At 44.7% G+C, this 26,606-nt stretch overlaps 1 protein-coding gene and 1 pseudogene across 1 annotated transcript in view; both read right to left on the reverse strand.

Moving 5' to 3' along the window:
- LOC147893658 (mitogen-activated protein kinase kinase kinase YODA-like) overlaps positions 1–26,606 on the reverse strand; it is a 44,700-nt gene that overhangs the window by 11,048 nt on the left and 7,046 nt on the right. The window contains exons 3-9 of the mRNA XM_087385536.1: positions 25,824–26,387; positions 25,654–25,741; positions 24,490–24,552; positions 23,512–23,672; positions 16,912–16,987; positions 7,564–7,623; positions 7,230–7,340 (exon numbers count right to left, since the gene is read on the reverse strand). Of these exons, the coding sequence (XP_087241662.1) occupies positions 7,230–7,340; positions 7,564–7,623; positions 16,912–16,987; positions 23,512–23,672; positions 24,490–24,552; positions 25,654–25,741; positions 25,824–26,387 (1,123 nt within the window). The remainder of the gene's footprint in view (positions 1–7,229; positions 7,341–7,563; positions 7,624–16,911; positions 16,988–23,511; positions 23,673–24,489; positions 24,553–25,653; positions 25,742–25,823; positions 26,388–26,606) is intronic.
- Positions 17,236–18,105, reverse strand: LOC147893659 (uncharacterized; annotated as a pseudogene).

A 26,606-nucleotide genomic window follows, 5' to 3' on the forward strand; every position in this document is an offset into this window, starting at 1 on the left:
CAGACTTGGCGGACCGAGCGAGAGAGAGAGAGGAAAGGCCTCTCCCATGTGTCCACTGATAAGCATCTGACAAGATGCTCCACGATAAAGCGCAAAAACTCCTCTAATCCATCTATCTGAGAAACCCAATCTCCACATGATACCCTCCACGAAAGACAACTCCACCCTATCATAAGCCTTCTCAAACTCCAAGAGAAGGACAGCCAAAGTCTGTGACTTCTCCCTGGACCAATCCACTACCTCTTAGAACGTGAAGATGTTGTCAAGGATGCTGAGCCCTTGAACCCGATCAGAGTGTCGTGGATGACGTCAATAAGATGGGACCGTAATCGCAACTTAGCGAGGATCTTGTATGCAATATCAAGGTGATCGATCTCCACTGCCAAATGTCTGACCTATCTCCACGTTTCGGGCTAAAACAAATCCCCCCCTTGCTCAAGGACTGAGGAAGGGAGCCCGTGTTGAATATCTCCTAGCAGGCTAGGTGAAAACGGGTGGAGATCATCTCCCAGAAGTTTTGAAAGAAGGCCAGAGTCAAGCCGTCCTCGCCAGGATACTCCTAGGTCGAGAGAGCCTTAAGGGCTTCCCAAAGCTCCTCATGCGTGAAAGGCTCTTGCATAAATCATGCGAGACTACCGTCGGAACGTGGTCCCAAACTAACTCACGGGCCCACAAGACAAGCTGAAGTCATCCTCTTCGTCTGAAAGAGCTGGTTGTAAAATCATGTAATCAAGTCTACAATCTCATCTGGATCAATGTGCATGATGCACTGCAGATCCCGTAGACGCTGCAACTACATGCCAACCGATCGTGGCCCAATGATCAAGGACTGCTTCGTCATCTTGTCCCCCTGCTGTACCCACCTGGTCCGAGAGGAGTGATAGGAGAACTCAGCCCGCCCAATCTTCATGTCCTGAAGCTCAAGGTGTGCGCTCTCAAACCTCTTTGGGATCCTAGGTCTTGCTCCCTGAGCCTCTCTATGGAGGTGAGGTCTCTCCGCAGTGCTCAATTGCGCCCCTGAAGAGCCCTCCTCCGTCTAAGGGCATGAGCTTGCAACTCCTCACTGCTCCTCTAGATCGCATCAGCCAACCATGCAGCCCAATCCTCGCAAGGTGCCGTCTATGATTGTTGCCAAATCTCTACCATGACCTGCTGAATCTCCCCATCCTACAGGAGGTCCTCTGGAATGCGGACCCTCTTCTTGAGCAAACCTCGGTGGGGCTGCTCTAAGTGGAGTACTACGAGAGAGTGGTCTAACATCGTGGTGCCTGCCAGAATTTCTCGTAGAGCCGCCTCTGTACAGTGTCCAACCCCCAACGTAGAAGCGGTCTAGCCTCTCAAGCTGTACATCATGTCTCCTCTCTTCGAAAGAGAAGAGGAGGCTACCAGGTATCCTATTGAACTCCGGCTCTCGCCACGGGTCTCTACAACTGATCATGAAGCTGAGCTGCTCCAAGGTGCTCTGCTCTATTGCTGGCATCTCAAAGAAAGAGGCACCGCCCTGCTTGTCCTCCCCAAACTTCAGGTTGTTGAAGTCTCCTCCAACAATCCAGGAGTCTACAACCGAAAGACACTCTGTCAGCCTCCTCCAAAAGGCCGAACGATGTTGTCTGCATGCTAAGGCATATACATTCAAGATCCCAATCCTAGACTCTACCATCCTAACTCCCATCCAAACTACCCATCTTGGGATAAGCTCGCCTTGATCATAAACCTCTAGAGCCACTATCTCTGAGACTGAGATGCAGACCCCTCCCCTCTATCCTACTATAGGGGACCACACCTCCGAGCCTCTCCTCGGAAGGAGGTGGTGTCGTCGTCTAATGACCGATGCTAAGAACATGTGCTCCTAAATCAAAAGGAAGTCCACTGCCCGCTCTACCACTGCCCTCTGCAGCTCTTGCCGAAGGATCAGCTACTGCGGTTGACTATGAGCACGATCATAGAGCCCGTGCACGTTCCAACTCACTATGGTCCAGCTCATGAGAAAGGGGATGCAGAAAAAAAGCCTCCTGCCTCTTCCAAAAAGACTGCCTTATGTGACTTTGCCGGGGGTTTGGAGAGCGAGTAGTCTGTGTCTGTACATCGGCGTACTAGGGTGGACACCAACTCAATGCCAATCTTCCGTGTCACTTCATCATTAAGGAGAATTCCATCCCAAACAACTCCGCACACTTCTAGAGTGGCTAGTAGTATGCCTGATCAACCTTTGCCTCAAGTGGCAATTTGATAACTCCTACCGCCAAACCACACATCGGCTTCTCCCGCGTGAAGAACAACTGAAAATTCACCGTAGGACCATGGGCGTGCCAAAGGTCCAATCCCTATGGGCCCATCCACTCATCCATCATGCGTGAAATCTGATCTCCCAACATAGAGCATCGAACACCATTGAGAACCACTTCTCCAACCCTGTGGAGGCGAACTGGAATCTCCAAACTAAGTGTGTCTGGGAGCCCACTACGCTGATCAAACCCTCTTTCCGGGGCTGCAAGATCACAAGCGTTACCTCCAAGAGGGTAAGAGTATGGAATCTCGAGATGATTTCAGAGGCCCAATCTCCAGAAGTCCCGCGGTAAGGAATGCCCAAGCTGAAATTTGGGAGCTGCTAAGCGAGAGGACGAGCCCCTTTCCTTTGGCCCCCCCTCCCAAATGGAGAGAGGGGATGGGATGCTGCGATGAGGAAGCGGAAGGGAGCGATGTCTTACCCTTGCCCACTTGCACGGGAGTTGAGGCAAGGGAGGCTGAAAAACTTGCTAAGGAGGGAGAAGGGAGACGGAGGGAGGGGGAAGGAGGAGGACAGGTGCTGAGGATGACATAGTACGAGGGGTGAGGGGAACCCAAGAGAAGAGGGAAGGGGGGGGGGAGAGGGAGAGGGAGAGGGAGAGGAGGGAGGGGGAGTAGGGGTGACCATAGGCCCCTCTACTGGGGCTCTAAATCCGCTCCTCCTCAACCGCTGCCGGGCCAACATCCACAGCTCCCGCCATCGCAGCATCAGGATGATACAAGGGTGAATGCGAACGTTGGACCTCCATCCCGCAAGGATCACCTGGCTGAGCGGTGGCCCTTGCCGCTAAGGGGGATGAGTCTCCACATGTGGCCTCCTGCTCTGCTACTCCTCCTCAGGTGCCTCTCAAAATACTCTCTCTCTCTCTCTCTCTCTCTCTCTCTCTCTCTCTCTCTCTCTCTCTCTCTGTGCGTCTAGCCCTCTACCTGCAGCGCTTTCGAGCCTGATTGCTTGGTTTCTTTTCCTTTTTAACCTCGGTCCAGTCCCCTTCTGAAGGGATCACCCAAGGGATCTGAGACTCTTGTTGCTCCTATCAAGGGGGGTGCTAGGCTCTGGCCTGCTAACTCTGCCTGCTCTATGGGGGTTGGGGGGGAGGGGGGGCTCGGCCTTGGCCACGGGGGCAATCTCTAGCTAGGTGACGCATCTGTCTGCAATGAAGACACTGGCTTGGTAACCCAAAAATCTCCACTCGTTGGCGAAGTGTACCCCCTTCAAGGGTCTCTAGGAGGGACTCTGGATTCCCAACCACTAGTCTAATCATGGGGACCCAGTCATCTCCTATCCCTAATGCCGCCAAATCTGACGGAGACTCCAATACAGTGCCAAATGCTCGACCAATGGAGGTGAGGATGGTTCTATATTCCTTTGGGAGCCTCAGGAAGCGGAGCGTAATCGAAAAACGGAAAACGTGGTGTGTCGTGTCCATGTCCTCCACTGTAAAGCCATGGTACCAAGGGAAGAGGTACACCAAATGCAAGCCAAGACGGATGGGGCTCTGCTCCACAAGTGTGGAGGCAGTATTGAGGAAGCTCAACTGGATGAGGAAGACGCCTCTTACATAGATGGTGATCTTCCATAGATGTTGACAACCTAAATGTGGTCACCCTCTGGTGCCAAGCTCGCTTGGATCCACTCTCGCATCTGTCTCCTTGTGGGTGTGAGGCCCACAATTCTGCCCACGATCGCCTTGTCCTGGAGGGACTGAACTGCTTGTTATACCTATTGCATGTCGACTTCGGAAAGAAGGACCTTAACGGTTGTGGGATTTAAGGGTGCTGCCATAGAGCCCCTCTAGCCAGACCAAGGGTCACCACCAAGATTTTCTTTCTCTGAACAAGCACAAACGCTCCCGCTGCAGAGAGGAAAAAGATAAAAGGCAGGGTGAGGCGGAGAGATGTTAGAGGAGGAGCCGGAGAAGAGGCGAGGAGGGGGAGCGGAAGAGGGCAGGCTGTAAGAAGAAGGGAGAAGGCGGGGAAGGAGGCAGGAAAGGGACGGAGAAGGATGGGACTCTGCTCCACAAGTGTCGAGGCAGTATCAAGGGAGCGTCCTCCCTTCACTTCTAGTTATCATCCCACTGTTCATCTCACCTTCCACGTGCCTATTTCTTACTCCACTCCAGAGCCTACTATCCCATCCTCTTTGATTGTGTTTTGGCACAAACCAAGAATGATCCCACTATTCATGATGCAGTCATTGAAGAAAGAGCTGTCGCTAGACAGCAAAGGCAAGTTCCCAGATGGCTTCTTGATACATTGAGGGACAGCAAACAAGATCAGCCTTTTGCTGCCTGGACAAGATCAGGGAATAGACAGCATGGTCACTTTCTTGAGTTTGCACTCCTTGCTACAGCTTGCAATGAAGAGCCTCTGTGCCATAAAGATGCTTTTGACAGCAAAGAGTGGATGGATGCAGTGAGGGCTGAGTTACATTTCATTGCTAAAAATGACACATGGGAATTAGTAGATCTCCCTCTCGGCAAGCATGCCATTGGAACCCGGTGGGTATACAAATTAAGAAGGAAATCTGATGGCAGCATAGATCGATACAAAGCCCGTCTTGTTGCAAAAGGGTATGCCCAACAACAAGGCATTGACTTTGAGGAGACATTTGCTCCCACATCCAGGATTACTACCATTAGATGTGACATTGCCATTGCAGCCCATCATCATTGGCAAGTGCACCAACTTGACATCAAGGCTGCTTTTCTTCATGGGGATCTGCAAGAAGAAGTATATGTCACACAACCTCCTGGCTTTGAGGTTGTTAATTCTGAAAATAAGGTATGCTGGCTTAGAAAAGCCCTTTATGGTTTGAAGTAGGCACCCAGGGCATGGTATGCCAAAATTCATGCACACTTACTATCCCTTGGTTTTCAGAATAGCCCCACAGAACCCACTCTTTATGTCCGCGGGAGTGGATCTGATTTTTTAGTGCTGATTTTATATGTGGATGATATGATCATCACAGGCCCAATTACTCAGCAAATTGCAGCTTTCAAGGCTGATTTGCAGTAGGTTTTTGAAATGTCAGACATGGGACAGCTCCACTATTATTTGGGCATTCAGTTTGCTCATGTCGAGGGGGGTATCATGATGTCTCAGTCCAAGTATATTGGACAGCTCCTTGGTCGTTTTCAGTTTGAGGATTGCAAGCCAATCTCTACTCCAATGGACCCTGGCTTCAAATTCTCAGCTCATGATGGGAGCCCACCATGTGATATCATTCTTTATCAACAAGCCGTTGGATGCCTTATTTATTTATGTCACACCAGACCTGACTTACAATATGCAGTATCTCAGCTCAGCAAATTCATGCACATGCCCAATTCACAGCATTGGCAAGCAGTGAAGAGAGTCTTCAGATATCTCAAAGGCACTCAGGATTTAGCCCTCTTCTATGGTGATCAGGGTTCACTTACCATGCATGCTTACACGGATAGTGACTAGGCAGGATGTTCCGACACCAGAGTGTCACATACTGGCAATTGTTTTTTGCTTGGCAATTCATGTATCTCTTGGCTCAGCAAGAAGCAACCAACAGTTCTGAGTTGCCACATCTAGATGTGAGGCTGAGTACAGGGCAGCTTTCACCGCTACAGTAGAGTGTGTTTGGCTTCGACAGTTACTTACAGATCTTGGTATTCGCCAGACATCCTCCACTATTGTCTACACTGACAACCAGAGTGCTTTGGCCATTGTGCGTAACCTAGTGTTTCATGCGCGTACCAAGCATATTGAAGTTCACTATCATTTTGTTCGGGAGCGGTTGTCAACAGGAGACATAGAGTTGTCCTATCTTCCCACAGAGGACAACATAGCAGATATGTTTACAAAGGCACTTCCTCGTCCCAAGTTCGAAGTCTTCCGACAGACTTTACACTTGGTTCCCTTTGTTACATGATCTGACATCCCTTGTACATTCATAGGCGGCTATATCCTTTTGGATGAACATGTGCCACCATGACCAGAAAAAACCAGGTGTTCTGAGACGTTTCCAGAGTACTTCAGCCCATCCCATGGAGGGGGGTTTGTAGGCCATCTCCTGGTGGTTCTAGAGATGCCCTATAGGCCATGGTATGTGCCTTGTAGGCATAAATATAGGCACTTGTAGTGTTAGTGCCTTTTAGGCCACATAGGACACTTAGTCCTAGGTCTAGGTACTTGTACCTTGTACTCCTTTTTTTTTTCATTATCCTAGTTGACGTGACGGCTGATTATCATCGACTCCTTTGCAATCTGCACTCTCTTTTTCAATCGATCCTACACTCATGTGCTATGCCCCATCCTATTTCTTCTCTTTCATCACCCATTGTTACCTTCTTGACTTTGTGTTGTATAAGTCGAAACTGTCTTTTGTTCAGCAAGTGCACCTGTTCTGTTGAGTAAGTCGGAACTGTCTTCTGTTCAGCAAGTGCTCCTGTTCTCCCAGCGTTCTGTGGAACACTCTAGCACAAAGCACTTTCTTTCAATTACCTATGCCTTCACTGTGGAAGTAGCCATGGCTTTTTGTTCCAAATCTTTGGACAACACATGGCTCATAGCTGCTCAATTTGATCTTACAGCAAAATTTTTGGTCAAGGTACTGCCATCTAATAGCTGGCCTGAGCAACTCTTTCTTACACATAACATGGATGATCATGTGCTATTTTAAAAGAGTTTGAACGACTATTTCTCACTTTGATTGTTGTGTGCACTGGAATTGGAATGACTAGCAGGGACTAACTTGTTATGGTTAACATGCAGCAAACAGAAAAATCTAGTTCCTCTAGGCTCTAGCCAAGTTAGCAGACAGGTATAGGAAGAGTGTTATTAACACAAGGATCTCGATTCAATCCCAACGGGAAGATAGATGCACACAGCTCATCTGGGCAGAAACTCAAATCCAGGTTCAGATTCACTTGGCAACCCTTAACCTAGACATGAGGTGAAGATATCACACTTACCCCTTCATACTCACTCCATGGGGGTTTTCCAGTAACCATCTCTATGACAGTGCATCCAAGACTCCAAATGTCCACTGCACACTCGTAGCCAGTGTACCTTTGCATAATGACCTACAAGTTTAGCAAAGGAATCATGCTCTCAACAATTCTGTGAAGATGTTTACAACTACAGCTAGTCCAATCTTATTATGTACAGCAACATCTCAATTTCAAACATCCAAAAATCAAGTATTGTTTTCAAGCAATACACTTTTGGAAGTTGACAATTCTATCGCCAATGTGGTTAGCTTGATGGGTAACAGCATGGCAAAGATGCACAGGATCTGCGATGTACCTCTGGAGCCATCCAATACGGGCTGCCCTTGAAAGACAAAGCGACGCCCTTCTCTTTGATCTGCACGACAAAACATGCTTTAAAATCAACCCCTGTTTCTTAAGGACATTAGAAAAATTCCATGGAATGCCAGTAATGGTTCTAAGCAGACATCTACATTACAGACATTAGTTTAGTGCAAAGAGATATTCTACATTCCCATAGAAGCATTCTGTTGTTTCTTTTCCTTTAAATGTTTTGGAGGGGCGAAGAGATCTTTTTCAACCACATGTGGATCCTTTCCTTGATGCTGTTCTTTAACATGCTTTTGTAAGAATCAGAATATGCATGAGTTATTATCACTCACACTAGCATTCATTATGCTCTAAATAAATCAATGACTCTGTCCCTCTATGATAAAACAGTTTCCTTGGGAGCAATCACCCTCACAACAGGACATTGTACTCTTCAAAAAATGTCCCACCTCTGCACACACATCCTAGTTCTTTTCCTCTCTCCTTTCTCATGTCCATGTGGTGCTATCTCATACACCCTTCTCCTTTCTCATGTTCATGTGTATCACCCCTGTACATCCATCTTCGACCCACTAATCCTATTTTAAAGTGCTGAGCTATTTTTACTTTAGCTTGGAAGCCATTAGCTCTGTCAAAATTTGATACTTTTCGGCAACTGCTTCATTTTCCCATTCCATTTCACTCCTTCCCATTTCCATTGAGCAGGTATGGAAGTATCTTGGGCTGCTTCTTAAATTCTATCCTTGTTAAAATTCTTGAAATCACAGGTGTTGATTGCATCCCTGACCACCTTTTTCTTTGAGGCTGTTCATACCATCTCCTACTATGTTGTTGCAAGCCATTCCATGACTGCAGAAATAAGAAAAGAAAACCCCTTTCGCCCAAAGCACCAACTAGCAGATAATTGTCTGCTTTTTTCCTGACACACCATCTGGCCAGATTTCCTTCTTGGTTTCCCTGCCCTTGATTGTTTGTGTGTTATAGGCTGCAGCTCCTGCAGGTTACGTCAGAAGGTAACTCCCTACCTGGATTCTGTACTAGCCATGTATGTAGAGTACTGTTTGTCTAGCTTTATGATCCCTTGAGGTCTGTACATTGCAGGCCTAATGGGATGAGGTGCAAGTTTACACACCTGGAAACAGGTTTAAGCAGGCCAATTGTTAAACTAGCTGCAAGTCCTATGCTGATGTGTGAAGCTTCAAGGGCAGCTCAGATCTTCATCATCACTGTCCTGCACAGGGTCCAGGACAAAAGGCCGATTTGTGAACTGTCTCGAACGCTTCTTCCAGACATGTTTCCTAAACACACCCTGGCTGCAACCTTACACCTATTTCGTGACCTGGTCCACATGTCGAGACATTGAATCAGCCCAAACATCACACTTGCATATTTCGTGCCTTCTTTATCTGTCGACGTTGGCACTCTATACACCACCTATCATGACTCTGTCATTTTCTGCAAAGGCCCTCTAAGATCTGTTTCATGCCATTAGTCATGCAATTTTGACACTGTGCTTAACAAAAGGGCACATCTGAAAAGCACGCACATGAAGTTCCACTAAAGTTCAGCTTGAATATAAGAAGAAATGAATGCAAAAAATCTGCAATGTAGGAAAGAGGGAGAGGGGCAGTCAGTCTACAAGGGGGCAGCTGATAAGTTCCGATAACCTCAATTATGTATGATCCCACTTTCTTCACTGGCTGCTTAGAGGAACTTTGCAGAGTTCCCGAGATTGCTTGCTACTCCCCCCCCTTCCTCTTTTCCCCCGTCCCCCTCCCCAAAATGAAAAAAAGGTGTTTTTTCCAATTTGAAACATTTCCAAACATCATACAAGGCACTAACAAATTATCTAAACTTAATGTTCTGATTTGCTTTTTAATATTTTTAGGGGAATGATGACCTACATGTTTATCGCAAGTATTTTGTGAATCAAGTATTATATTGATATGAAGGTGTGACTTTAGGTTTAGTTCCCCTGCACTTCCAAGCAAAAGGCTACAAACTGCTGCAAAATTTTGCAAGATCTAATCCTCTTTATATCACGTCTAGAATGTTTTGCATGTTCACTTTTTCCCTTGGGACTTCCCTCCATCCTTCTACTGCCAATTCAAAGTCACTATAGCTAGGTCTCGTCTTGCATATATGTGCATATTTGTCAGTTTTGAGAAAGAAGGGGCTTCCAGGGCAATCATGTTTCTTATAGATCAGCATAGGGTGAAGCTGTGAGAGCTAGTGCTCGTCTTGCATATATGTGCATATTTAACCCTTTTGAACAGAGATGTCCTTCCACAGCAATCATCTTTCCCATAGAGCATACAGTCCATCTCTGTCTAAAATGTCATTATATCTTTAGGCTAACACCATAGCTTATGTATTAAAGCCATTTTCTATCAAAAGAGGTTAGAGGTACCTAAGCACCCCCACCCCCAAATAAACTAAACATTCAGCCCGACTTTGAAGTTTGTACCATCTCTATCGAGTGGCTTCCATTTCTCCATGCCATATTCCTTCATATACACTTTGGCTATGTATTGAGGTAGTAGATGGCATGGCAAGGTGTTTCCCCATCCAAGGGTAGCGTTGGGGTAGAAGGTGTATACTTTCATTTCAAGTTCTTCTATGAATATGATTGGAAGTAAGAGAGCAAACCATATGCCCATGACGCATGCATGCCACATGGTAAAATCTGGACGGATCTGGCCCCACACAAGGGCTACCATGTGGGATGGCAAGTAGGCGGACACATGGGCAGGCATGTGGGTATGATGTAGCAGCAAGGTGGCGATTGATGCAATGGAACACATTGGAGCCCAGCCAAGGGCCCAGAAAAAGTAAAAGTGAAGGGGCATAAATGCCCCCTGTTCCAGATCGGTAAGAAGGCTGCTGACCGGCCATCTATAGACTGCTGGCAGCAGTCTTTCAGTCTGCGGAATCTGGGCACAAGATCCACAGGGAAGACTGATAGACCTGCAGACAGAGACAGGGATCTGATGGAGAAGATCAGCCCCTATGGACTGTGGATGTAGGCCGGCAGCAGTGGCAATGGAGGGGCCAAGGCTGGAACACATTGGAGCCCAGCCAAGGGCCCAGAAAAAGTAAAAGTGAAGGGGCATAAATGCCCCCTGTTCCAGATCAGTAAGAAGGCTGCTGACCGGCCATCTATAGACTGCTGGCAGCAGTCTTTCAGTCTGCGGAATCTGGGCTCATTGGATCAGATCTGGCTGTGAATTGTTTCAAAATTGCTCACCAAGGAGTCAAGTGAGTCTTGGAGAGCTTGTAGCATCCATGAAAAGATATAAAGTGAGAATGGCGACGACAAGTCCTTTTTTGCTTCAGGAACAGACTGATGCAAATCCTCAGAGGAGGCAGGGAACTCTTCAGAGGATGGAGGCAAGCAAAAAAATGAATGCTTCTTCTCTGATAAGTCTGGACAAATTGCACGCAACTACAAATAGAAGGCGGCGGATCAAAAGAAGAAGGATGACCAACCTCAAAAGAAAGAACCAGAGTCAAATATGCCACAATTGGTGACTTTTCTTGGTGGTTACTAGAGGAATCCCCAAGACACTGTGAGATGAATGTGCTAATGTCAAATAGTGCAAAGATTCACATTCGTTTATGAGGGTTGAGGACAGCACAGTTGGATGATATTCAACTACATGAGAGGAGACTCTATATCCTAGAGAAATTCCACTTTCAACTTCCGAGTCCCTAGGTGGATGGATCTTGGGCACTCGGATGAGGATTTATTGGAACTAGGCAGACTGGAAACAAGGTGAAAGGGACACAAACGAGTAGGGAAAGAGGAGTTATCAAGGACATTCTTGTGTATACATATATCTGGATGAACCCACGAACATGCCCAAACTCATCCTCCTTTAAAAACACAACAAATAGTGCAGTTTCAATCTCATGATAGTCATTCATAAGGTTGAAACCATGAACTCCATCACGCATAGTAGGGACTAGCTACTATGACATCCCCACTGACGTCATCAGCGCCCAACAGTGGGTGTAGACCATAGTATAAACATATGCTCTCACATATACAAATCCACACGCCCACACAACTTGAGCATCCATTTATACAAAGGTCTTCGTAATGAGTTTCTGTCGGCACTCCAGAGGTGAAGGGAAGACTCAGCCGTGACAGAGGCTAGCACTAAAGGATAATCTTGTGTATACATATTCTTTGAAGTTGGATCTACATGTGTGTTCTTTCTTCTGCTCATTCTCCATTCTGCTGCTGTGTGAGGTGTCTAGACTCAGACTCTATAGCTATCCATGCATCTTTTCTGGGTCCTCTGGAATAACAAGCAAAGAGCATGCGGTCTGTATGCTTGTTGAACTTTGTACAGGTTTGCTGGGGGAAATTACTTCTTAAATTGGCCTGGCAATACAATCAGTGCCAAGTAGAATTCTCTTGGTTTCCTCGGTATGACCTAGCTCACTAGACTCCCTAGGAGATCTACGCTGTCTAACAATCTTCGCCCACTGAATTGAGCATTAGAAACCCATAACTATAATTAGCCAACCCTTCCATTAGACTGCAATATACCCTGTCCTTGGCTCTTTGAATATACCCCTTAGCAAAGACCCACCTCTCTCTCCACTTTGCCTTGCCCAAGTTAAGTACAAGCTAGCCAGAGTTAAGTTGGGATATATCTCAGAATAAGCTTGATCCAGATCTAGAGGTATGTAGTTACAAGAAATCTAATCTAAAAAATTTGTTTCTCTTGTACCAAGGTAGGCGCAAGGCTAGGGACTCCAAAATATACTAAAAGAGCAGTAGCTGGCTCTAGGGGTGGGATCTGCATGCTGCTCCCTCCTGCATACACATGTACTCTGCTACAGTCTTTAGATGTGTACACCGTGAAGCCCAATACTGGCTGAGAGCTGCTGCCAAACTGAACTAAGGAGCACACCCTAAATGGAACCTTTTACGGGATAACTTCTCTAGATCTGGCCGACCTGCATCCTGCAGACTGCCCCAAATCAGTCAACTGTAACAGTGCCATCCGACCTCTAAGCCAACCCAGTCTGTGCCCATCTGCTGCTCTATGGCCTACCAGACACCAATAGACCTGCTGCCAGTCTATTGCAGGCCCTGCAGACATCCAACCTAGTTTGGAGCCTGCTTTCCTGCCCCCACCTGCTGACCTAGTAACTGCCTGTCTGCTGCCGACCTACACTGCTGCCTATCAGTCTGCTCCAGGCTCTGTCAATCAGTACCAGGGCCTATAAATTGCCAGCATATTCACAGCTACAATGAGGACCGTAGGACAACCAGCGCTGTATGGCTGCCCCAAGAAGACATCTGATAGCTGCCTACGTGGCAGACTGTCTGCTGCTCATGTGGCAGCCTCTCTCAATCCCCCTTCATGTGCCCATGTGGCACAATCTACACCCAACATCTAGTAGGTGTCTACAATCTACACCCAACATCTTGTAGGTGTCAAGCCCGTTCTCTCCTCTTTGAGGGCTCACAGATGTGGCATTGACCCTAGATCGAACAGACCATAGTATAAACGTATGCTCACACATATACATATCCACACACCCACGCATACTTGAGCTTGATTTATACAAAGGGGTTCATACAGAGTTTCGGTCAGCACTCCGAAGGAGAAGGGCAGACTCAACCATGACAGACGCTAGCACCAAAGGAGAAGGCTAATCAAAAAGTAGTCTACATTCTCTTCATTCATATATACCTTCATAAGACTCGAATAGATTCAATATTACAAATTAAAATGGTTTATAGAACAAGTAAAAGAACAAATTAAAGAAGGGAGTTTTTGAGCAGCTTTAGAAAAAATTGAGAGTAAATGAGAAAAACAAAAAATAATGATAACTTGGTAAGCAAAGCAAGGCTTATGTTCTCTTCATTCAAGCTACAACTGCTTGTGAAGACCATTTGTCTCTTCCAAACGAGCATTTCAATGCAAAAAATACCCAATCTTTTAGTTGATACAATAGACAAATCAACCTAAGCTCAAACCATAGGCGAGGAGCACAAGCCATAGGCAAGGGGCATTAGCCATTAGCATTGGGGATAAATTTTAAGTAGTATACCCTCATCTCCATTTGTTTGATTTTGTATTTGAAAAAGCTTTTATGAATTCCTTGAGTGATATCTCAACCTCTCCATCTACTTCTACTTTAACCATAATAATACATGAAAGCTTAAGTAGTTTACAAACATTAGTAAAGTGGTGAGTGAGACATTTTCCATCTACAACATGACAAAAAGTAGCAATCATATACCAAATAAGCATATGCTTGCTAATGGACAGCTTTAGCAAGCACAATGAGCAATCATTCTCATCGAGTACTATTTAGATAGCCCTTATGGAATTCAAAGTTTGAATCTACGAATACTCCACTTCTTCAATAAACGAAATAGGAATCCTTGAATGCCCACTCTCTATGACGATAAAAGTAGGAATGATATTGACTCCTTGTGCTCATCTTATATATTGTACTTGTCCTCCTCACGAGGGAGGTCCCATTATGAGTAGTGTTAGGCCTGCCCTAACGAATTTATGACAATGGAGAAACTGGGGGAAAACCTTGGAACAAACAGGCTGCTCGAGAGCTCAACCGGACAGCTCAACAACCACACTGATTGGGAGCGCAAGGGAGTGGATGAGCTGCTCCGCTACCCTGCCCTAGAGCTGCTCAACAGGGTTAGCTGTACTGCTCCACAAGGCAGTGAACTGAACTAAGAAATGAGGGGAGGGGGGAGGCATATATATAGCCCAGCCTCCCCTAGTCGGCCAGCTTCCTAGGGCACCGACCAGCTCATGAAAGGGGGCAAACCCAATGCAGTCGTTGGGCTGACCAGGCCAGGTGGGCCAACCCACCTATAGGGCTGCCTACTGCCCGATAAACAGCGCTCAAGCCCTCAGCCCATGGAGGGCTAAAGCCAGCAAGTTGGCCAACTACCTAAAACTGTTTCTCCCAAGCCATTGGTGCTAGGTACACGCCTCTGGACTAGTACAGGTACACTAGGTCACCTGGTACAACAATCCTACTATATGTCCCCAATAGAAGGTACTTGAACAATAATCCAACTGATACTGCCACCGGTGCAAGGTCTACTTCCCTCCATGGGCACCTATATCATAGAGCTAGATAGCCCCCTCTCAAGTCCAAACTGGTACACTATCGCCAGATCGCTGAACTTCAAAGCTCCAAGGACAATGAGCATATAGCAGCTCACAAGGATCAATCAACTGTGTCTCGGTTCCCACACTAGCAATCCACAGACCCATCCAGATCTCCAACAGCATCAGACAATAGCTGCAGCAGAACACGAGGAGACCCCCTCTCGATTTGCCAAGTCATAACGTCCAAACATAATACAAACTAGTAGTTGCCACCCAAGTCAGTGGGAACAGTTCCTCGTGGCTCGAGGTCCTGCCTAAAAGCCTGCCTCGATAAATGACTCCCTGCTTGGTGCACCTGATCGGTAGGTCCTGCTGCCACAAACAAGCAAGCAATCCTCCATCTTGATCCGGAAAGCCTGCTGGCAGCGCCTGCGTCATGCTACTAGAAGGCTGGAGTATACGTGGCCGCAGCAGTAACACTATTGGCCAATTGGTTACTGGACCCCTCAACGTTCCTTTGGGGACACTGGCACCAATAATGACCTTTCTGACCACATTGGATACACGTACGAGATGCCTTGAGAGCTTCTCGTTACTCATCCTCTAAAATTACAACACATAGTGAAGTTTCAATCTCACGATAGTCACTCATAAGATTGAAAACCATAAACTCCATCAAGCATAGCAGCTCCACCACGCAATGTATCCAGAAATGGTTGCAGCTCCAGATTTGTAAATAACTGTGTTTTCTGCAACCACCTAATGGCACTTGGGGTCACTTCCGTTGTGTTGATGAGACTCCATTGCCTAAGACAAGGAGAAAAGAACAGAGCTGAACAGGGATGGATAGTAAAAACACAAAAGAGACAAAATATGGAAAGGAAAGGAGCAAAGTCGAAGAGAAGATTAGGCGAGGATAATAACTGAAAAGGGAGGGCTGAACAGGATGGGAAAAAGAATGGAAATTAGAGAGCTTAGAAGTAGGAAAAGAAGGGTTATGGGACAGGCAGGAAACAAGGAGTGAAGCAAAATCTATGAACAGTGAAGTGAACCAGCAGCAGGAAATGGCAAATTGATTACACACAGTCAAGCTGATGGAAACCCCACAAAACCCACACACCTTGTGGGGAAGCACACCTAGGAGACCTGCGGAGCACAAAGGTGCCTAAGGGTGAGTCACACAGAAGACACAAGCAGGAGATGAAGGGCCAGCAGCAGCCGCGACAAATGGGAGGATCCGGACGGAGGCTTGAAAGAGCCGAAAGCCCCCAGGGAGGGGCTGGCTACCGACCAGCACACAGGAAGGCGAAGAGGGAGCACTAACCCGCTCTCCTCTCTCTATACACACCAACACAACACACACTTTTTTTTTCTTTTTTTCTTTTTTCTCTTTTTTTTTTTTTTTGGGGGGGGGGGGGGGGGGTTGTGAAATCCATGTATTTTTCTATTTCAAGAGGCTGTCCCCAAAGTGGAGACCAGTAAATACAAGATCAGAAAATGTCATTGTAAGACAAGTAGACAGTGTAATCTATCTAACGAGCATACAAGCAATCATAGAAGGATTGCCTGAGCGACATCCGAAAATAGTAGTACATGGAAGAAGTAGGCTCTCTAAAGACTCGGTGGTTCCTGTCTTTCCACAGCGTCCACGCACACACACACAAAATAAATATACACTCTCACACATACATATCCACATGCCCCAGCCATACTTGAGCATCCATTTATACAAAGGTCTTCATACTGAGTTTCTGTCAGCACTTCTTGTCTCCCTTTTGTCATGGGACTCAAAAGCAGATATCCATGCAAAGGACAATGCATCAATAGCACCATACAAAAGGATATGGTAAAAATGCATGAATAACAAACTGCTAATGGTGAGGTTCTGCAATGCACCTTGTAAAAGTTCACTCACAAAAAAAAAAAAGAACACAAGCTATCACAATCCATTTTTAACATCTAGCATATCTCTGAGCTGATTTAAAGTGCGATATGAGTCGATTGAGAGATAAGATCTTGATTTTGTTTTTTGTTTTTATATGAGACATTGGATACATTTCATTTCATTTTTCATTTTTGAAATACTTCTACAATCATGAATCATCAATAGGTGGATCGATAGAATCACAAGAACTAGTTTTCTAATCTGTGAAATAAAACATGAACATTCATTAGTAAAATATTTACTAAATGATAGATTCTCTGTTGAAAGGTACACTTACATGTTTTGCCATGCCAAAATCAGCCAGCTTTACTGTTCCGTCTTGGTCCACAAGGATGTTTGCACCTTTAATATCCCTGGACAACATCCTATAATATCAGAAGCTTCGTGGTAACATACAAAATATGGAACGTCTTGAACCACTACTAATGCAAAATATGTCTCTACATCGCTGACAACATATATATTAATAGTACAGGAATAATTGTCAATTCTAAAAGGCATGGCTATTCTAAAAGGTTTCTAAAGACCCGCAAAGTCTCTTGGGCAAACCCAATGCTTACTAGAATATGTCAATTAAACAAAAGGCAAAGTGATCAAATTACTACATTGAGTTAGTTGTGCAAAGGTGGGAAAATCTATGGAATTGGGAAGAAATGACTCCATATTTTGCCAATGTGAGGCATTTCTATAATGTGTAACCACTATATTCAGGTTGTTGATGTCTATCATATATATCAACCTCTAATCCTACGGCAGATTGAAAGAGTCTAAGATCTTAGAAAACACAAGAATCGCCTCTTGAAGTACAGTTAAGTTCACAAGAGTCAAGAGTATAGATTCCTTCTCCAAAAGCACAATCATCTTTGTACATAAAGTCTTGAAAGTTAGGAACATTTGGTACAAATAAATCATCTCTAAAACGCCTAACTTGGCTAATCTTATGTAATATGATAGGGCAGGTATTGATAGAAATAAGACATTGCATAAACTCGAATTCATAAGTGAAGGGATAAAGGTTTGCTAGAAAGACAGCACAATTAGTGCCCATAGGCATTCCCATAATTTGTTGAAAACAAGAATGATGTAAAGATTATCTTAAAGAAATCTATCCAAGAGCAAACATCTCCAACACTTATGTGTATCTTTTCATTGTAGAATCAATGTCATGATGTTTATTATTTAGCCACAAAAAGTCAAAACAGAAAGCTATTTTCTCAACTTTTAGCACTTTGCATCTATCTTTGTCAAATCTCAGCTTTAAAACTTCAGCCATTAGCTTTGTATAACGCGTAGTAAATTCGTAGGTTTGAAGGAGAATGGGAGACTCTTTTTCTTTAATGCTTCGAAAGGAATTTAAAAAACTTACAACAGGAATCACTCCTACGGAGTCATTTAAAATCCAGCTTAATTGTGAAGGGACATCTACCTCCTTTAATAAGTCCCTCCAAAATTCATGGACACTAGGCAACATGGCTTTGAAGCAGTAGCTTAGCCATTTAGAGACATCTGTCAAAGAAGTCTTACAAGCAGCTGCAACAAATCTCGGCTTTTTTGGAATTTTGTAAAACTTCCAAGCAACAAAAGGAAAAGGGATACTTGGATTGCAAACAAATACTGAAGCCTTACAAAAACTTTGGTGTTTTGAGATCAGATCCTTCTAAGAAACTAAGTCAAGGGCTTCAATGTTACCTGCATGACTACTCGCACGTTTATCCGTCTTTGTAGCAAGTAGAATACTCCCCAATTCCCTGGAAGGCTCCCTTCTATTCCTAGTAGATCCTAACTGTTGGGATATCTCAAGGTGTATGCCTCAGGCACACCTTATGTTTCTATGTGTGAGTGCTAGAGGCACAGTTAGGTGCCCACAAGCACAGTTAGGTGGTGGAAAAGCCACATAGGATGATTGAGTGAATCTAGGAGCAGATTGAGGAGATGATTGAGGAGCTTTGAGGTCATCAGTGATGTCAGTGACCTTGTATGAGGTGCCTACTTAAGGACCTCTTTCTTCTTCATTCTATATGCAAGTATTCTGATTTTGTGTCAACTCTACTCTTTCCTTTCAGTATTCCAACATGGTATCAGAGCCATTTCATCCCCCTTGAGCCCATTTCTGCCACATCATCATCTTCCTCTTCTTCTTCTTCTTCACCATCTCTCCCTCTTCTCCAAAAATTTTGCTTGAGCTTGTTCTCCTTCAATCCTCAACCATTTCCCACACCCTTTCTGCTGTAGATCCCTCTTGTTAGGGCGAACTTCGGGCTGGAAGGAATTGACAAAATACCCGCGCTGCTGGTCGCCATTGTACGAAAGTCGTCGAAGTTCTCTGCTGCAAGTTCTCTGCGCCTGCTTCGACTTTCTCTAATTCCTTTCAGGGGGAGTTAGTCCATACCTAGAGCTACCTTGTGCTGAAATCTGAGCAGCAATGGCTGCATATTGAAGGAGAAAACAGAGAAAAACCAGTCGACTTTGTTCATGAAGGTGAAGGCAACCTGACGCATATTTTCGCCTCTTCTTCCCAGAGGATCTACTGTGGTATACCCGCTCTCTTTTGCCTCAGAAAGCCCCCTTTCTTTTGCTTTGAAGAGTGTGCTATGAGCCCTCCAAGTTCAGCTCTCTAGTTTTGACAGTTTTTACATGCTTTTGAAAATGATGCTACATAAAATGCTACTCTAGCATTTCTGGTCTTTTGAAGTTTTTAATAACTTCACTACAAGTGTTGCTTCAGTTTTGTTTTGACTTGCTAGACCTGGTTGTGATTGGAAAGTGGTTATTTCATCCACTTCTATGAAGCATAGAAAAAGTAGCATCATTGTTTGAAAACTAGTAACTACTATTTGCTACAACAAGTGGCTATACTTTGGAAGTATTGCAGTTCTTTTTGCCTTGTAAGAGAGATAGACACTGCCCAATATCTGGGTTAGACCCTCTCATGGCTACTTTATATAATCTTGAGAAGTTCAATGGAAAGGGGTTCCATACATGGCAAATGAAGGTAAAATTTGCATTAATGCGGGAGAACTTATGGGGACTTGTCAAACCTTCTCCTACCGCTTCTTCTACGGCCTCAAATGCTGGGGAATCTTCAGCTCCGACACGACCGGCAAGGGATCCAGCAAGAGAAGAAAAAGCATATGGTATAATTGCTTTAGCTTTGGGTGATGATTACATACATCATATATCTGACTTGGAGTCTCCATCGGAAGCATGGCAGAAGCTAGATTTGATTTTTGGTGCAAGCTCTCATATTTCTAAACTATCACTTAAAATCTCTTTCTTTGAATTAAAAATGGCAAGTGATACTACTTTAGCTGCCCATGTCAACTATATGCGGAGTCTTATGACTCAGTTAGCTTCTATCAACTCTCCTATCACCCCTGATGATGCTATGGCAGTACTACTTAAGAGTATGCCTGAAAGCTTTGATCACATTGTAAGCACTTTGAAGAATCTTCCAAATCCAAACCTTGAAGGCATTATCTCAGCTCTCCAAGAAGAAGAAAGACACATGGAGTTAAGGAAAGGCAATGACACTGCTTATGTTATGAAATTCCAGAAGGACAAGTACTCTCCTTGCAATCACTGTGGAAAGACAAATCACCTTTCAAAGGACTGCTTCAAAGTTAATCCATGTAAGCACTGTGGCAAAAACAATCATAGTGAGAAGTTCTGCAGAGACAAAGCAAAGACAGAAAATGCAAATCTACTTACAGTGAATTTGCCTCCACAAGATGAGGCATCCCATGAAGATTATGCATTTTAAACTCATCTCTATGTATGCTCCAGATCTCTCTTTTTATGTCAAGGTACTCAGCCTGGATAGTCCTCCAAAATGAATGAAAATAAATTATTGTGTTGTGTGTGTTTGTAAACACCTCTGGTCACCTTATGATGTAGGCCATGTGTATGTTTTGTTCCATGGTACCTCTTGCAGACATTGTGTGCATGTACATGCAAGGGAGATAACCATTGGAAGGTCTGTTTGTATCCCTTTCTGTTTACCTTACACCCAAGGGAACCCTTGCTAGCATGAGAACCTAGCCATAGATTAATCCTTGACCACCATGAGATGGCATGAGAAACTATGAGACTAGATGTATCCTTGACATAGCCTGAGGCATCTCCTTGAGGGGGGGTTTGTTGGGATATCTCAAGGTGTATGCCTCAGGCACACCTTATGTTTCTATGTGTGAGTGCTAGAGGCACAGTTAGGTGCCCACAAGCACAGTTAGGTGGTGGAAAAGCCACATAGGATGATTGAGTGAATCTAGGAGCAGATTGAGGAGATGATTGAGGAGCTTTGAGGTCATCAGTGATGTCAGTGACCTTGTATGAGGTGCCTACTTAAGGACCTCTTTCTTCTTCATTCTATATGCAAGTATTCTGATTTTGTGTCAACTCTACTCTTTCCTTTCAGTATTCCAACACTAACCCATCTCCCCGAACTTCTTAAACTTTAGTGCCTTTTGGTACTTTCAATAATTTATTAACCGCATCTTGTCCCTGGGAAAAGACTCCTAGGTGCATGTCTAACAAATAAACCAACATTAATGCACATGGAAGTTTCTAGAGCTTCCTAATCATCTCGGACACCATCATCAAAGACCTTGACAAGTAAATCCTTGACCGCACCTATTTAACACAACACAACAAAGAACTATTTACATTTTTACACATTACCATCGCTACATTCTTGCATAATAATTAATGCATCTCGTCTCTATGTTGAGGTATCTTTCTAGTACCCTCTCGAATGTCTAAAGCCTTGACGCCATGTGCGCCCTTCAATTTGTACAACTGAGACAGACAAAAAACATTGCCTGCAAAGGAACAACCAAGCAAGTACCTCCTACTATACAAAGCCCCCAATTCAGTTATATGTTCCTTGATTTCTTGCTTAAAAGACAGTGCAAGAAAACGTGGAAGCGAAATGTGAAGGGGGCCATTGGAGAGAGGGCAATTGAGGGATGCACCATATATGGAGGTGCGACAGACAACACCGTCATGCCCATCATCCCTAACAATTATATGTACAATTTGCAAGGAACTTTCCAACAACCAACCTTCAGCTCTAATACCAAATCGCTATGAACAAGTTTCCTAGCATATGCAAAATTAAAATCAACTCTCCTCACAACCAACACATCAATTGCTTGAATTACACCCCCCCCAATGCATTTATTAAACTTTAGCCCCTATTGGTTCTTCCACTAATTTATTAACCAAATATTGCCCGAAAGTACCTTAACCAACATTAATGCACATGGAGGTTTCCAAACCCTCCTAGTCGTCTCAGACCCATCATCAAAGACCTTGACCGCTACATCCTTGACTGAATCGTTTTAACACAACACAAAAAACAACTATTTACATTTTTATACATTACCATCGGTTTCTCTAAGGACTTTCTATCACCGATGTCATATTTGCTTAGGATGAAGAGGCCACGCGAATGAATTGAGAGAGAGATGCTAGGGATGCCACGTAGGAAGATTATCATCTGCCACATGAGCATTCTTTCAAGCCACCACAGCAGCAAGACGACTCTGCAGCAAACGACCAGAGCAAAGACAGATACTGGCACATGGTACACCATGTACAACAGTGCAGCAGAACTGAACAGAAATGGAAAGAGAGAGAGAGAGAGAGAGAGAGCAAACCACACACAAATTGAACTGGAAAGGAGAGAAAGACACAAGAGAGATTGCAAGCGATCTCAGGACAAAACCCATCAATTGTTGGTAAAAACCTTTGCTGATATAGGCTAAACTGGTGCTCCAAGAGATAAACAAACAAGTGAAAATAAGTGGGGGGGCTATATATAGGCAGCCATCCCCTCCTAGTCGGTTGTACAGGTGGGCCGAACCACATTCCTAGGTGGGCTGACTCTTGCCCCAGGTGGGCCAAGCCCTCCTATCACATATGCCACACAGCCCTATAAAGGGTTGTAGCCTTGCCTCTAGGGCCAACTGCCCTGCTGCAAGGGGCCGACCCCCTCCTACTCTATACAAGGGCTGTTGCACAACCAAATAGGGGCTGATCCCCCCTGCCTAGAGGCCAACCAGCAGGTCGACCCACCTCTGCCTACAAGAGGCCTCCAAGGGACAGATCTCCAACTCGAGTGGCCACGCACGCCCCCACACCTAGCCAGCATAATACAACTCAAGAGGGGCTGCCCTGTGGTAACCAACAAGCCCAGATGGACCCCCAGGTGGGGCCACCACAATGGACAAATCTGCCCTCATCCCTATTCTACTCTGAGGAGTCGTCAGAGACCTTTGTGAAGGTGAAGGACAACATACAGTGCTTGGAATCTTCCAATTGTGTGGCTGTTGATACTGACACGAGGGAGAGTGCCCTAGGGTTTCAGGTTCAAATGGTTGCTGTAATTCAGAAGGGGGCAATACAGGAATACACAAGTCATTGGTATGTGCCTCCATGAGGTGCATGGTTTGCTTTCAGAGCAAGCACACAGGCAGTACGACGTTCTGGTATGTACTTGATGTTATTGCTGCACACCCAAATAGGGGCTGACCCCCCCTGCCTAGAGGCCAACCAGCAGGCCTAGGTGGCCAACCAGCAGGTCAGCCACATCAGCAGCCTAAAATACATAACGATGCACCCATCCTATAGACAGAATGCCTACCTCTATGAGAAAGAAATTTGTATAAATAAGGCCAAAGAAAAACATAAATGGCTCGCCACTTACTGCTACAACTTGTTTCATCCCATAAAAACTATGGCAGGCATCTATAAGAAGAACAAATAAAAGACCTGTTTCACAAAAGCCTTCAGGCTGCACATCAGCACTTACAGAATTACGAGCTGTTGAATTAGGAACCACTCACACGACTATAATGTATCAAAAAGACCCTTGTACCTGTGGACTGTATTCATGTTGTGCAAAAAGTGCAATCCTTGAAGAATCTGTCTTGTGTAACGTCGGATGACAGGCTCTTCAAATTTCTTAAATTCTTGATATAGTTTATATATCGAACCTCCAGATACAAGCTCCAAGTATATGTACAAATAGTCACCCACCTGACCAGAGATAAAACTAAAATGACATTAATCCACTACCTAATACTTCTAAAAGCAGCAGCAAGAGCTCTCAATTCTAGATCATGACAAATAGCAAAAAGGGTAGTAGCTCATGATAAACAAATCCATAGAACAGGGTCTACTTTTTTCCCTTTTTTGGGCAAAAACACCCATCTTTCCTTGTCATTGATATGCATTTATGTTTCAATGATATAAGGGAGTAAATGTTAAATATCGTCCAGCAAGAGAGCCATTTACTTCAAGTCATAATAGAATAGGGACTATAATGGAGAGATTGAACTGGAAAGAATGTACTTTGTCGACTGCCTGTGGTCATGCTATGTAGGACTCCCTAGCACATTTCACAAGATACAGATTAGTAAGGACTGGCAATCTTAGCTCAGAAAAGGTCACAACAAGCAGGATCTCCTTGAAGGCTTTGGACAAAAAGACTGAAGAATTTTCAAGTGAGAGCATCCTCGGACAAGCACATGGACACAGGCATCAATGCCAACAGTAGGATCCCGCTTCCTTGCCACTACGATGGATAGTGCCTTTCCTATTGGCTAAAGGTGGCATCAGATGGGGGGGACCCTTTGACCTCGTAAGAGCTCTTGCCCAAGGTCTGCAGGGCTACACCATGTTATCAATTGCTATAGCAGCGATCGTCAAAAGATCGGGGCCTGCTCTTTGCCCTTTGATCCTTACAGTGTACTTAACACCTTCCACTAAACAAACATATACCCGGACAACTAAGAAGCCAGAACAGGCAGAATCTATAAGTAGCAAAAGACAAAAATACAGAAAATATTATTACCATTTCACTGCCTTTATAATGGACAATGTTGGGATGTCGCAGGTTGCTCAATAAAGATATTTCCTGTAAATGACATCAGCTGTCGTCAAACTCTCACAGAACTAAATAAAGCAAGCTGAAAGGACATTCAACTCATTATAACCTTCAGACATATTAACAATAAAATAGAACAAAAGCAAACCATCGAATCTCCTATTCCATGACCAACCGCAAATGTAACACAACTAATCAAAAAGAAAACTTGCAGAAAATTATAGATTTTAAACTTTAAGCTGAAATTCACATACAAACAACACTCGATCCATTTATCGGATAATTTCAAGACAAGGCACACTTGCATGAGATGAACAACCTATGCTTTAGAAAAGTAAGCTGTGAAACAGTCACATGGATTGAAATTACAACAGCAGCAGGATGACCCTCCAGCAAGAGGGCAAACGCATGAGAAACATGACAAGCTAATAATGCCAATTCTATTTAGGGTGTACACTAGAAAGGTTCTCCCATTTGGTCAAGACAAATCCAGCGAATGTCCACAGCTAGCCCACAGTTACCCTACCAAAGTCCACACGTCCTACTTGTGCATTTGTTCTCCACAACTTTATGATGTTACAATTTCATATTCCTCTGGGTGCTTCTGCATGATGATACAGTGAAGAATGAAATCACATTGGCACTAGGTTTATGCATCCCTTCCCCTTTCATTCCCATGCAAAGCTCTAAGTTTGGAACCAACTCTACAGAACCAGTGGAGAGAGGTATGCCACAGGAGAAGCAAGAAAATGGCATGCACTAATATACAAACCATCTTTCTTCACCAAAAAAAGAAGGAAAAAAGAAAAAGAAAAAGAGAGTAGCATGCAGATACAGAATCTGTTAATGGCTGTCAGTATTCCCACGATAGGAGGCAATGATAAAGCAACTCATTGCAGCTCAATAAATACAATCCACTGTCCACACAGCAAAGCCTTTTCAAAGTTTTTTTCTCCACAAATTCTACAGCACAGAACACCACTCTGTGGTTAGCCCCCAATATCATGTACCTGAAACTCATTAAGACACACACTCGGGAGTAAGCAAGAAGAAAAGCATGGCAGGAGGGGTGCAGGAAGGTGTTCGGATTGGCTTGTATATTGTTGGGGGACAGGAAGGAGAGGGGAGGACCTGTGCGAGTTGCTTGGCAGATTCCTTTGACTTAGGATCATCACGAACAAGCTCAACCTCTTTGATAGCACAAAATTCCCCTGTTTCACTGTGAGAAAATGCAACATTAGACTAAACCTTTTAATTAAAAATATTTCCATGTAATCAATTCCGGAAAGCAAAATGCATACCTGTGTATTCCTTTATAGACTTTACCAAAAGACCCACTTCCCAATAAGCGCCCTTTCTGCCACTTTCCAATTGAATTCCCTGACTCTGCTGGTCCAGGGCTTCGCGGAGGACGAGGTGAGAGAGGAGCAGCGGGTGAAGAAGTAGATGCGGCTGCTGACGGAGGAAGGGGCAATGGATGTACGTCTGTCCAAGATGATGAATCATAACCAGTTCCACTGCATAACGGATGATGTGGAGATACAGCCCTGCTTTGTGCCCTCGGACTCAATTCCGGACTTGCCCTCATCTGCTGCAGTGGAAAGTCGGTTGTCATCGAATTGTGTACGGAATTATGACCTGATGTGGGACTTGAGGCCTGTACTAGGTGGCCAGAACTGGAATTCCAAAGCCAAGGGGGCTCTTGAGGACCCAATGCACGTGGACTTGGCACTGGACTGGAAAGCGTGCTATTTGACGCACTACCCTGAACACCATTGACGTGTATATGAATGTGAAGTTCCTGTGCCCCATCCGTTCTTGAGGTACCTTGAGGCGGAAAACGTGCAGGGGATTTTGGCATTTCTCTGAGAAATCAGATAGCATCCATCAACAAAAATACAGCAACCAAGGACAGACTTCGCTACAGCAGATATAAACAAAGGATTTTACAAGCGAATTACTCATGAAGTTAAAACAAAGGCCTAATTTTTAACACCGAGGACCACCAGACATCAATCTTTCTGGTTAAAGATTGCTTCTCTTCAACTGTACTCAGGTCAACCCCCCTTTGCATTGTCCATTGA

Source organism: Dipteris shenzhenensis, chromosome 15 (assembly GCF_047967505.1).
Source record: "Dipteris shenzhenensis isolate YYH24624 ecotype China chromosome 15, Dip_SZ_1.0, whole genome shotgun sequence".
Classification (NCBI taxonomy): domain Eukaryota; kingdom Viridiplantae; phylum Streptophyta; class Polypodiopsida; order Gleicheniales; family Dipteridaceae; genus Dipteris; species Dipteris shenzhenensis.